Raw genomic sequence first — 13,006 nt, forward strand, 5'->3', positions numbered from 1 at the left:
TGGCAACGCGCTGGGACCTGGGGGATGGGGGGTTTGGGATGAATCCGAGGTTCTCCATTCTGATGACAGGGAAGAGGATCCCCAGCCACACAGTGATGATGTCATCCCAAAGGATAGGAAGACATTCTGGTGACAGTGTCACCTCCCGTCGTTAGGAAGGTGCCGGGTGGTGATGTCACCTCCCGTCATGTCCTGGTGACGATGTCGTCGCCTGTCATTAAGAAGGCGTCCTGATGGTGACGTTGTTTCTGGTCGTTAGAAAGGTTTCCTGTCCGGGCTGGTTGGGCTTTTAACACGAGGTGTCTTTCCAACACTGCTGCTCTAGCTCTTCGGGGCCGACAGGCGCCTGCAGTTCAGTTTGTTTCTGATGCTGACGACCTACAGTTGGCATCAGGCCTTGAGTCTGCGGGCTCAGTCCCTCGTCTGAGGGTTGCCCTTGTCTCGGACCCCCAAGCCCCTCATCGTCCAGCTTGGCCACAGGGTTGGGGGTCCCCAGACACAGACTTGTACAGTTTTGATCATCTGCTGAATCAGCTCACGAAACTTTGGAAAACATTTCACTCAGCAGTACCAGTTTATTTTAAAGGTTCAAGAACAGCCAAATGAGGGGGTGCAAGGGGCAGGGTCCAGAAGGGCCGTGAGCACGGCGCGTGTCCCCCCGGAAGCTCTGCGTCCTTCCGTCTGTGGCGAAGGCATGGCTGATCCCACCCACTACCCACTTGCTCCTGCAAAGCCTTCTGGTGACCAGCCCTGCCCTGAAGTTGCTCAGGCCCAGCCCACAGCCCCTCACCGCAGCGGTGATTCCAGGGGCTGGGAACAGGTCTCTCCGTAAATCACGGCTTCGTCCTTTGATGCTACTCTCATTCCTTCATTTAACTCAGTTAATTCCAGCTCTCCAGCCAGTTGACAAAGCTCCTGGACTCTGCTGAGAACAGCGTGGTGGAGCCTGGCCTGTGGGGTTGCTGTGGGCCAGTCAGTGAACAGGCCAGCACCACCTAGAGCCGAATGATGCAGAGACCCCGTAGCTAGGAAGTCAGGGTCTGTTGTGTGCTGTAATTCTAATCAGTAGCAGCACGATGGCAGGACAGATACATGCGTTGAAGTGACACTGCTGAGATTTAGCTTTGGAATTGCAGTTTTGCAAAACGCTCACATAGTTTAAAGCGGCCACATGATCAGTACCGTGAAGAGCACCTGTTCTTTAGACGCTGCTTTTCATACTGTTGACTGAAATGTTCAGGGGCTGGCACTGTAGTCCCAGTGCTTTGGGAGGTGGACCCACAAGGATCGCTTGAGCTCAGGAGTTCAAGGCTGCAGTGAGCTGTGACCGCGCCCTGCGCTCCATCCTGGGCCGCAGAGTGAGAGCCTGTCTCAGAAAAAAAATTTTTTTTGTAATTAAAAGTAAAATCACAAACCTTTGACTTATTTTTTCTTCAGTATTTTTATTTATTTATTTTTTTGAGACGGAGTCTTGGTCTGTTGCCCAGGCTGGAGTGCAGTGGTGCAATCTTGGCTCACGGCAACCTCCGCCTCTCAGGTTCAAGCAATTCTCATGCCTCGGCCTCTTCAGCAGCTGGAATTACAGGCACATGCCACCACGCCCGGCTAATTTGTGTATTTTTAGTAGAGACAGGGTTTCACCATGTTGCCCAGGTTGGTCTCAAGCTCCTGTCCTCATTGTCTTAAAACTATGCAAAGTGGTTAAAGATTAGATACAAAACTGGTTTTTTAATAATTCAGCCTTGCTTGAAGTGAGCTAGGAATTTCTAAGATCAATGAGAAAAAAATAATTGTTACCTGAAAACATACTTGCAGATAGTAAGCTGGATTTGAATAAAGTCAAACACTTTTACTTGAGTGACACTAATAATATGGCAACCAATAACTGTGTATGTGTTCTGAAATGTGTATAGTACACAGTAGCAGTTCAGAACGTTTCGAATGGCACGTCATAAACCACCGTTCAGCTCTGCCTGTCTTTTGTAAGCAAGACGCACGCTGGGCTGCAGTTCATTGGAATAAGTTGACTTTTGCTGTTTTTAATCTGAAAGTGTAATTTGCACCAAAATACCAATATTACTTCAGTTAATACCAGCTCATTTATATGAGTGGATGTTAATGTGATTTGTTAGGTTGTGATAATCATCAGTTTGGTGGCGGGAAGCAGCATTGTTGTGGCCGCGGCAGCGGGCCGCCTGGCCTGAGTGGTTGCAGACGGGCACACCTTTGCCACATTAAGGAAATGTCTCTCCCTTCACTTGGACGTGTTGGAAACTGAGTTCTCCTAAAATGAACCTGGGTTCTGCTTTTTGATAGTTTTCAAAATTGATGGAACTACCTATTTATATTAGAAAAAAGGAATGCGTGTTTGAAGGTCTCCTTCCCCAGGCTGGACATGGTGCTGACAGTCTGAGGAAACAGGACCGGCCGGCAGGCGTTCTGTGGGGCTTTCCTGCTGCAGTGAGGACCTGGGCCTGTGTGGCTCGGCCACGCCTCTGGTCACACCCTACCTTTTCTCTGTAGGCCTCCTCCTTGGAGGAACAGGCAGAGTGGTTTCTTCTGGTTTAATCCAAGAGTCCCCCCTGCTTGTTTGAGTTCGTGTGGCGCCTGCCCAGTCCCCTGCACTACATAGACCTGTGTCCGCAGTGCCCCTCCACGTGTGGACCCCTGGTGCCTGCAGGGCCACTCCGCCTGTACAGACGAGTCCAGCGTGGTCTCCTGCAGCCACCCTCACACCTTGTAACAGCGCTGGTGTGGTTCCGCCGTGGCACCCCGTCTCAAGGTGGGTTCCACGCCTGAGCGGCCCCAGGCCTCATCTCTTGCATGCATTGGTTGCCCAGTTTCCCCGTAGCACCCCATCTTACGGTGAGGCCCGCACCTGCGCGGCCCCAGGCCTCATCTGTTGTGTGCATTGGTTGTGCTGCTGTGGAGGTGGCCCCGTCGCCCACCATCCTAAGAGTGGTGGTTCCTCGTTCTGTTCCCGGAACCCTGTGTAGACCCCATTGTGACAGGACGCTCGGCGGTGAGGGCGGTTGGCCCTTCATCCCTGGACTGGTCCTCATCTAAGGCTTTGAATGTTGTACATTTTTTCTAATTCTGGCTTTGAGCTTTTTGGTGCTGGGCTGGCAGCCTGGCTCACTGTGGACCTGCGGGGGAGTGGGAACGTTCAGTTTTTTGGTTAAACTTTTTGAGATATTTGTAGATTGACACGCAGTGATAATGCAGAGAGGCCCTTTGGACCCTTTATCCCGTTTCCCCTGTGGTTGCCTCTTGTGAAAGTGGGGAACAAGCTCATCACTGGGACCCACAGGGGCTCATCCAGACAGAAAGACAGAACCCTCACCAGCTCCCCTGCAGCCCTCACGGCCTCAGCCACTTCCCCTCCCTGACCCTTGGCCCTCCACCTGCTGTCCCTCCCTGACCCTTGGCCCTCCACCTGCTGTCCCTCCCTGCACCGTGCCCTCTGCGGAGTGCTGTGGACGGTGGTCGGCAGCCTTCTGGAGTTGACCCTTCTCCCTCGGCCGGTTCCTGGAGCCTCTGCGCCCCTCGTTCATGTCCTCCTCTCGCTGAGCCGTGTCTCGTGGTGTGTGGAGGGGCCGTCTGTGGCTTCACCATTCCCCGTTTCAGGGATATTTGGGTTGTCTCCAGCCTTTGCTCTAAATGTTTGCACAGGTTGAGCATCTCATCCAAAAATCCAAAATCAGAAATGCTCCAAGATCCGCACCTTTCTGAGCAGTGACGTGGCCCTGGAAGGAGATGCTCATCTGAGCATTCGGATTTGGGGTCACCGGTTGCAGATGCTCAGCCCGTAAGTGTAACACAGATATTTCAAAATTCAAAAATCCAAAGTAGACAACACTTTCGGTCTCAGGCGTGTTGGATGTGGGATACTTAGCCTATCTAAGTTTTTATTTCTTTGGGATAAATGTCCAGTGGTAGGTACAGTTGCTAAATTGGATGGTGAGTGTGTGTTTAGCTTTTTAAAGAAAGTGCCAGACCCTTTTCTGGAATACCTGCATCATCATCTCACATTTTCAGTGGTGGTGAGTGACCCAGGTGGCGTGGCCAGTGCTGTTTATTGCAGCTGCTCTGATAGGTGTGTCCTGAGCTGGTTGTGGCTGTGACTTGCATTTCTGTGGTGAATAATGCCACTGAACATCACCTCCTGTGTGTGTTCCATCTGCTAGTCCTTGGTTGGCTGTGCGGCTTACAAATCCTTTCCTCCCAGGCAGCAACTTGACTTCTCTGAGACCTCAGAGGTGGGGTGTTTGGCTGGTGTAGAGCAGTTATCACAGGTTTTTAACATTTAATTGAAACATTTAATTCAGTTTAAAATAACAGTGCAGTTGGCCCTTTGAACAACACTGCTTTGAACTGTGTGTGTCCAGTCATACGTAAATGGGTGTTTCAGCCAAATGCAGATGGGAAGCGCGTGTTCGCTGGATGGGAAGCGTGTGTTCACGGAGGGCCGAGGCGAAGACTGGACTTTGACAAGGCTCAGGAAGTCCTGAATTCCAGTCAGGCAGATCATCCTCTAGAGGGTCTTCGGCAGAGCAAAAGTTTTTAATTTTCACAAGATTCTATTGATCACTTCTTTCTTTCAGGAATCATGCTCTTGATGTGAAGTTAACTAGTAGCCTAGTCCCAGATCCCGGAGATTTTCTTGATGTTTTATCCTGAAAGATCTGTCGTCTTTCATCTCACACCTCAGCCCGCGATGCTCCTGAGGGTGGTTTTCTGGCCCCAGCCACATTGCCGCGGGCGCTGTCTTCCGCCACGGCGGCTTCTGCCCCAGCGTCTCAAGTGTGCTCAGGTGCACCTGTGTGGTCTGTTCCTGGGTTTTCTGCCCGGAGATGCCCTTGATCAAGTTGGATTTCCTGTTTTCTGTGAGTTGTTAACACCAGTGGGTGTTGCATTTTTTCGGTGTTTGTTGATTGATATTCTGGTGTCTGTGGTTTTTCTTCTTTTGCCTGTCAGTATGCGATGGTCACATTGACTGATTTTTGGACATGAAAACAACCTTGCAACCCAGAAACCAATCCCCTTGGTTGTGGTGTATAGTAACCGTGATGCACTTCTGTGAAGTGTCTTCATGTTGATGTTGAGAGGCCTGTGGGGCTGCACTTGTCACATTGTGTGCCGTCTGTCCCTGGGTTTGTTGTGGCTCGGTGGCCTCCCGTGGTGAGGTGGGAAGCGTCCACCCTCTAGCATCCCTGGTCAGACTGTAGACTTGCCCCTTCCTTTCACTTATTTGGGAGAATTCTCCAGTGAGACCGTCTGGTCCTGGAGATTTTATTTTTGCAGATTTAAAATTTCATGTTCATTTTCCTTAATAGTTACAGGGCTTTTCACAGGACCTGTTGTGTTCGGGTGAGTTGTGGTTGGTTCTTTTTTTTGAAGGAATTGCTCCACTTACCTCTATTTTTTTTTTTTTTTTTTTTTTGGTTTTCAGCCTCCTTATTTCTTACCTTCTTTCTGCTTGCTTTGGGATTATTTTTTATGACTTGTTTCGACAGTCAGGTGTGGTCTAGAGAACCAGAGCGGAGTCTCCGGTGCTTGCCTGGATTCCTGCTTCCGTCCTTGCGGGAGTTCCCTGAGGGGGTCCCTTCCCTCCCAACCTGCCCTGCGGTGTCCATCATGCTCTCGGGGCAGGCCTGGGCCCTCTGCAGTCTCTCCCTTGCTGGGGACGTTTTCACGGGATAAGACTCTGGGTTGATCTTCCTTTTTCTCAGGGCCTGAGAAACATCCGGCTTCCTTCTGGGCTCCGTCGTTCAGGTGACTGATCTTCTGTCTTTGGCCGCTTTTCCTGTAGGTAAGCTGTGTTTTCTCTTCCATTGCCATCAAGGTTTTTCTCCATCTTCAGTTGAGGTTTGATGATGAGGTGTCTTGGTGTAGATTTGGAGGGTTTACCTTGTTTAGGTTTGACTCTGCTTTTTAAGTTGGAAGGTTTATGTCTTTTGACGTCTTTGGGACATTTCCAGCCATTGCTTTTCAAGGCCATCTCTGCCATGCATGGGACGGCAGGGACACGGATGCTGAGGCTTTTCGTATCTCGTGCGTCCCTAAGCTGTGTTCTTTTTCCTGTTCAGCTCATTTTCTCTGTTGTCCGGGTTGGGTGATTTCTGTTAAATTTTTAGGTTCACAGCCTTCCTCTGTCTCCTTCATTTGCTGCTAGTCTGTCCATGACATTTTTTGGTTTTAGTTTTTATTTTTCAGTTATAAAATTTCTGTATCTTCTATTTCTTTACCAACCCTTTGTGTTTTTCATTTGCATTATTTGCAAGCATAATTTGCAATTGCCTGTTGAAGCATTTTTATCATGGATGCTATAAGTCATTATGAATTTTAGCATCTCTGCCCTCTCAGCTTGGCCTCTGTTGATTGTCCTTTTCTCCATAGTTTGAGATCTTCCTGGTTCTTGCTGGGGCAAGTGACATTGGATTGAAACCTGGACCTTTTTCAAATCATGTTAGGAGACTCTGGATCTTATTTAAACCTTCTCTCATCGCTCATTTTTTTTGGGGCCATGCTCCAGCAGCAGGAGTGGAGGCCCCCTAGTTCCTGCCAGTCAGGACAGGAGTCCATTTCCCCACACGGCCTCTTTTTGATGCCTGAGAGTGGGGGATGAGGGTGACGCCATTGCTGGTGGACATGTGGGGATGGGGGTGACGCTGTTGCTGGTGGACAGCTGTGGCGATGGGGGTGATGCCGTTGCTGTGGCAGTCCTGGCTCCCCACGTCATCACTGGCACCATGGGAGGAGTGTCTGCATCTTCAGTGAGGGCTGGTGACAATCCCGACGGCCCCACATGAGTGGGAGGAGTGTCTGCACCTTCAGTGGGGGCTGGTGACAGTCCTGACGCCCCCACATGGGTGGGAGGGGCCTCGCTGCTGCCAGTGGGGTTGGATGTCGGGCTCCCCACAGGCTCCCCCATGGCCTTCTCTGAGACCTCAGAGGTGGGGTGTTTGGCTGGAGTAGAGCAGTTATCACAGGTTTTTAACATTAATTGAAACATTTAATTCAGTTTAAAATAACAGTACAATTGGTCCTTTGAACAACACTGCTTTGAACTGCGTGTGTCTGGTTATACGTACATGGGTGTTTCAGCCAAATGCAGATGGGAAGCGCGTGTTCACGGGATGGGAAGCGCGGCGCTTGCGGGATGGGAAGCCTGTGTTCACAGAGGGCCAAGGTGAAGAGTGGATTTTGCCAAGGCTCAGGAAGTCCTGAATTCCAAACAGCACAGATCAGCACCTTCAGATTTCTGGGCAGAAAATCTTCTCTTCATTGTAAATAGCCTAATACAGCTGTGTCTTTTTAGTTTTGTGACTTTGACTTAATGCCTGTATTCTTTCACCAGGATGGGTTTTATCCCCTCATCCTTGTGCCTGTCCCGAGCAAGCTGATGTCTGGGACGCACGCTCAGTGCCTCCTGGTCTCGTCCTTTGGTCACTCAGGGAAGAACCAGCAGCTAGAAACGGCCGCCTCTGAGGAGGGCAGCACCACCCATTTTCCCAGAGGCCTGCCTTAAATTCTAGCATTCAGAGGCATGCATTAGAATATATTAATAAGATTCACACATCCAGATCGAGAAAGATATGTACAGAGGAGAAAAAATATTTCAAATGGAGCTGCGGTTTTAACATAGCAGAAAAATCCTTGAAACAGAAGATTGGCCCTTTCTAGTTGATTTATTATATTAATATTTAACCATACAAGCACGAGAATTACCTTTTTCTGGGTTTTTTTGTGAATTTTTTTTTTTAAAGATGGAGTCTTGCTCTGTTGCGCAGGCTGGAGTGCAGTGGCATGATCTCGGCTCACTGCAACCTCTGCCTCCCGGATTCGAGCGATTCTCCTGCCTCAGCCTCTTGAGTAGCTGGAATTATAGGCATGCACCAGCATACTGGGCTAATTTTTGTATTTTTAGTAGAGAGGGGGTTTAGCCATGTTGGTCAGGCTGGTCTCGAACTCCTGACCTCAAGCGATCCACCCCGCTTGACCTCCCAAAGTGCTGGCTTTACAAACATGAGCCACCGTGCAAACCTGTGAAATGATTTTAATTTCAGCCCACTGACATGTTTTGTCACTTCACCATTTTTTGTATCTGTTTTCGCAGCCCGGAGATGGTGCATTTTCTTGTTTTGTATTTTGCCATGTAGCTCTCCAGACCCTGTTTTAAGGGTGAATGGCGTGTCCTGGGGGTTCCCAGAACATGCTTAGTCTCCTGTGTCTCTTTGCCCTTTATTCTGAGATGCTGGAGCCCAGCAGATGCTCTCTGCCCCACGGGGGTTTTGTGGATAAAAGAAGTTGGGTGTTACTTTTCCACAGGATAGTCAGAAACATGTTTTGCCACTCAGCCTGGCTCAGTTAGCCACCTCTGATCTATTAAACTCTGAAAAGCGTGTTGGCGAAACATCCCATTTTTCCTGTGATTCCCTGTTGGGGTGTGAGTGTTTGCCTAGTCCGAGAGCCAGGAGTCTGACTCGGTGCTGAAAAGTGCGATTCAAACTGACTTCCTCATGTGGGGCCTATGAAATTCCTTTCAGAGCGGTTCCGCCACCCCAGCCGCAGACGTTCGGCGAAGAGCTGCCTGACGCTCCGGACGGAGAGCAGCCTGGCCCTTCTAGAAGAAAGCGACAGCCCAGTATGTCTGAGACAATGCCGCTGTACACTCTTTGTAAGGAAGATTTAGAGAGTATGGACAAAGAGGTGAGCCAACCGCGCCCTGGTGCCCACGGCGGCGCTCGTGCTGGGGCAGAGGTGAGCCAACCGCGCCCTGGTGCCCACGGCAGCGCTCGCGCTGGGGCAGAGGTGAGCCAACCACGCCCTGGTGCCCACGGCGGCGCTCATGCTGGGGCCGCAGAGCTGCGGTGTGCGGGTGGAGGCAGAGCGAGAATTCTGCACTTGTGCAGTCGTGTCTAGTTCGAGACTAGCACTCGTGGTTTTCATGGAACTTCCTATTCAAGGAGACCCAGAACAGCATTAAGCGGTGTGTCCGCAATGTGTGGCGTGAGAACACGTCGAAGTTGTGGCTTAGGATTCGTGCCTGCGTCTTCACCAGGACCGACACCGCCCAGCCCCTCCTGCTCTCCTGGCCCACCCCAAGGACATGGGACAGGGTCTGGAGGCACTCATGGTTGTGAGGAGGAGTGAGTCCCCCTGCCCCACGCCGACAGGCCCCGGTTGAGAAACGCTGGAGCGCTGTGTGTCCGCTGCACGTGGGCCTTACACACACATACAGAGTGGCTGGTGATTCTCACAGCATCTCGTTACCACAGCACTAGAGAGCTTTAGGCCGCGTCGGTGGAGTTGGGGTTTTCCCAGCCGGGTCCTGCTTCGCTCCTGTGTCCTGGGCCTTGGCCCGTGTGCTTCTCCTCTTGGGTCCCAGGCCACCCGATGGAAGGTTCCACAACAGTCGGGGTGTTGGGGCGGGCGATCTCGCAGCACCGTCCTTCGGATACTATTCTTTAGAAGGACCATTCTGGGAAACCACGTCCCGTGTCCTCCCGTAAGTTGCCCTCGTGGGTGGCACCTGTGTGGGGTTCTCACCCGCAACCGGTCAGGGCACAGGCCATCCCCTTCCCTCAGGTCCTCGTGTTCCCTCCAGAGTCCGTCCTCCCTGCCCGCCTGGTGCCGCTGTCCTCTGGAGAGAGCCGCCATTCTGTTTGCATCCAGAAGGCAGCAGAAGTTTCTTGAGGAGGAAAACAGCTCCTGTTTATTTTCAACAGTAGCAGAAAAATACAGACGGTTCTGTTCAGGGCAGACTCGTCTCAGTACCTCAGGTTACCACTTTTAGATACCAGTTTATCTTGTGAGGATCAGACCTTTTTTCAGGTGTGCTGAATTTCTCTGCCATTTTTCTGTCTTTTTGAACATTAGCTGTTTTTTGTTTCACAAAAATGTTTTCTCTAAAAAAATTTTTTCTCAACCACTACCTATAAGCCCAGACCACTTTATTTGAGATTCCAGAAGGTTCTGTGTAAGGAACAGCCACCTGCCTAGGACCAGGGGCAGGAGGAGAGGAGGAAGGGACTCTACCTCTTCCCACCTGGAAGCCGCTGACACATCCCATCTCCCTCCTGGTTTCCTGGTCGGGCTTGGAGGACTCAGGGTCTTTTCCCCACGCAGTCCTGTTTCAGGCAGTGGTGACAACTTGATTCTTAGTCATTCGATATCAAAGGGGGTTGAATTCTCAATGGGAGACAGATGTCTTGAATGTACTCAGCAGCTTTCAGCCACCCCAAAACCTAATCCTTTATATCTCAGAAATAAAAAGTGATCGTAAACCCCCTGATGTGGCTCTTCGGGATCAAACGGTATTGAAAGCGGAAGACTGCAGCGGTGGATTGTTCTGTGCGTGGGAGAGAGGCCAGAGGGTTTTATGTGTGTGAATATTTAAAGCCTGCTTGATTCTCTGAGTCCTGGGCCCTTAAGACAGTCAGCACCTGCAGGAGAAAGGGTCAGAGGAGCCCCCCCCCGGAGCCAAGGCCCCGAGGCCTCTAGGAGCTGGAAGACGTGAGGAAGGGATTCTCCCTGTGGACACCTGGATTTTGGTCCTGTGAGGCTCATGTTGGACTTCTGACCTGCAGAGCTGTGAGGTTGTGAATTTGGATCATTTGAGCCGTGGTGCGTGGTTATTACAGCAGCCTCAGGAAGCTCCTCGTGACCCGGCCCTGGTTTGACAGCCTCGTTTCACATCTGTCCCTCTGCCACTCCCTGTGCTTGGGGCAGATGAGGCAGCTGCACCCCAGATAAGCCTGTCTCTCGGGCCCGTTGGCTGCACCTCCGTGGGCCTGTGAGACGAACTGGGTACCTGCCCCGTGGTGCTCCCTGGAGGCTGCCGTGGCCCTCCCTGGAGGCTGCCGTGGCCTCTCTTCATCCTGGGGATACATGGGGTGGGGGCTGCTTCTCCTTTTGGGACTCAGGTAGTGGGGAGTCAAGTGGTCTGGAACCAGGATCAAGTGCAGCCTGTGGAGGGGCCGCTGAATGAGGGGTGTCGAGACCTCTGGCCGTTTCCGGCACATCAGTGTGTTAGACGGGCGTCTGCTGCTTCAGTGGTAGAGGAAGGGTCTCCGTGTAGACAGAGGAGGGGCAAAGCTGCTGACCCAAGAGCTGCCCGTGCTGTGGGGGATGCCACTCCCACTCCCCCGACGGGGGCTTCCCCGCCCCTCATGTGAGGAGCAGCTTGGAGAACTCAGCCCGGTCAGTGCTGTGGGAATGTCAGACCCAGTAGGCATCTGGATTTCTTCTTGGGTTTAAACCGCAGAGGCTTCTACAGCTAGCAGACCACTCACTTGATGTCTCTGCTTTCAAATAAAAACGGTCCCCCACGTAGCACGTACTTCTGATCTCCACGTCCAGAACGTGCCTAAGCAGTGTCAGGCACAACGTCAGTAAGCGTTCACCTGAACCAGCATTGAAGAAACTTGAAAGCCGTGAAAATTAACATTGTAATTTTATCTTAACCATTTTTAAATCCTGCATTTAATATACGTGGAAGCCAAGAAATGTGATGACCCTGATAAAATGCCTCAAGAACAGAGGCCGGGTGTGGGGCCACCATCACCAGGAGTGCTCCCAAAATCACGTGAGACGTAAGAACTCGCTAACATCAGGACTGCTCCCAAAATCACATAGACATGAGAACTCGCTAACATGAGGAGTGCTCCCAAATCACGTGAGATGTAAGAACTCACTCACATCAGGACTGCTCCCAAAATCACATAGACGTGAGAACTCACTAACATCAAGAGAGCCCTCCCAAAATCATAAGACGTAGAACTCGCTGTCACCAGGAGCACTTCCAAAATCACAAGACCTAAGAACTCACATCGGGGTGCTCCTCAAATCACGTGAGACGTAAGAACTCGCTGTCACCAGGAGTGCTCCCAAAACCATGAGATGTAAGGATTCGCTAACATCAGGAGTGCTCCCCAAATCACGAGACATAACTTGCTGTCACCGGGAGTGCTCCCCAAACCACGAGGTGTAAGAATTCGTTAACATCAGAGTGCTCCCCAAATCACGTGAGACGTAAGAACTCGCCGTCACTGGGAGTGCTCCCAAAATCACGAGATGTAAGAATTCACTAACATCAGGATGACTGCCCAGGCCACGTGAAACAATTACACGGCATGTCTGGCTGCCAAAAACAGGTTGAAGGCCACATGCAAAAAGTTTCAAGCTGTCACAAAAAGTTAAAACTTTGCAGATTCTTATTGCTCATGAAATGTGCCTGGATGTAGAACCTCAGAACGGTCCGGCCTGGAGTGTGCTCTTAGGCAGTGTCCAAGCTGCTTCTCTGCAGTTGGCACCGGTGAACACAGCGGTGCTGCAATCCCAGCCCGGGGCTCTGTGCTCTTCTGATACCTGAAACCACTCCCACCCATCAGTAAAGACCCCGCTCACCTGCTCCCTTTCCACAGATCTGCTCTGACCCTACCCCTACCCCACACACACACCGCGAAAGGAAGCAAGAGGTGTTGGACACAAACAAGGACTGCAGACGGCAGCCACACTCATCTCTACACGTGGGCGTGGCCATCAGTGTCTTTCAGCAAACAAGGAATGTGGACGGCGGCCACACTTTCTACACATGGACGCGGCCATCCAGTCTTTGAGCAAATGACTGCAGAGGGCCGCCACACTCGTCTCTACACATGGACGCAACCATGCCTGTCTTTCAGCAAATTTGGGGAGTTTTCAACCACGATGTCTTCCAGTATTTTTTCAAGGCCAGTCTTTTTCTCTTTCGGGAATCTATGACACAAATATTAAACATCTGGGCCTGTCCAGAGGCCCTAAGGTGCCACTCCTTTTCTTGGTGTGCTTCTTATGAGGCCGTGTCTGCAGCTCCACTCCTAGTATCTGCGGAGTCTTGGAGCCTAAACATGTTAGTGAAACTGTGTTTATTGAACTCGACATTTGTTCAGGAAGTGCTGGGCACCTGCTAACGTGGAAGATCTTCTCCCAGACTAACAGTAGACTCACAATAGACTGCAAA

The 13,006-nt window shown here is 51.1% G+C and overlaps 1 protein-coding gene across 13 annotated transcripts in view; it reads left to right on the forward strand.

Annotated features, from left to right (window-relative positions):
* The window catches only part of CTDP1 (CTD phosphatase subunit 1), a 73,931-nt gene that overhangs the window by 42,214 nt on the left and 18,711 nt on the right, over positions 1 to 13,006 (forward strand). For 8 of the 13 annotated variants that reach the window (XM_017951879.3, XM_021930233.2, XM_017951878.3 and 5 more), the window contains one exon: positions 8,550 to 8,763. The exons of 2 other annotated variants lie outside the window; for them this stretch is intronic. In XM_017951879.3, the coding sequence (XP_017807368.1) occupies positions 8,550 to 8,763 (214 nt within the window). Of the gene's footprint in view, positions 1 to 5,732; positions 7,802 to 8,549; positions 8,764 to 13,006 lie in introns of those variants that run through there. 3 more of the 13 variants (XR_001897503.3, XM_021930236.2, XM_003914513.4) reach the window with 3 other exon arrangements.

This window comes from Papio anubis, chromosome 19 (genome assembly GCF_008728515.1).
Source record: "Papio anubis isolate 15944 chromosome 19, Panubis1.0, whole genome shotgun sequence".
NCBI classification, from domain to species: Eukaryota; Metazoa; Chordata; class Mammalia; order Primates; family Cercopithecidae; genus Papio; species Papio anubis.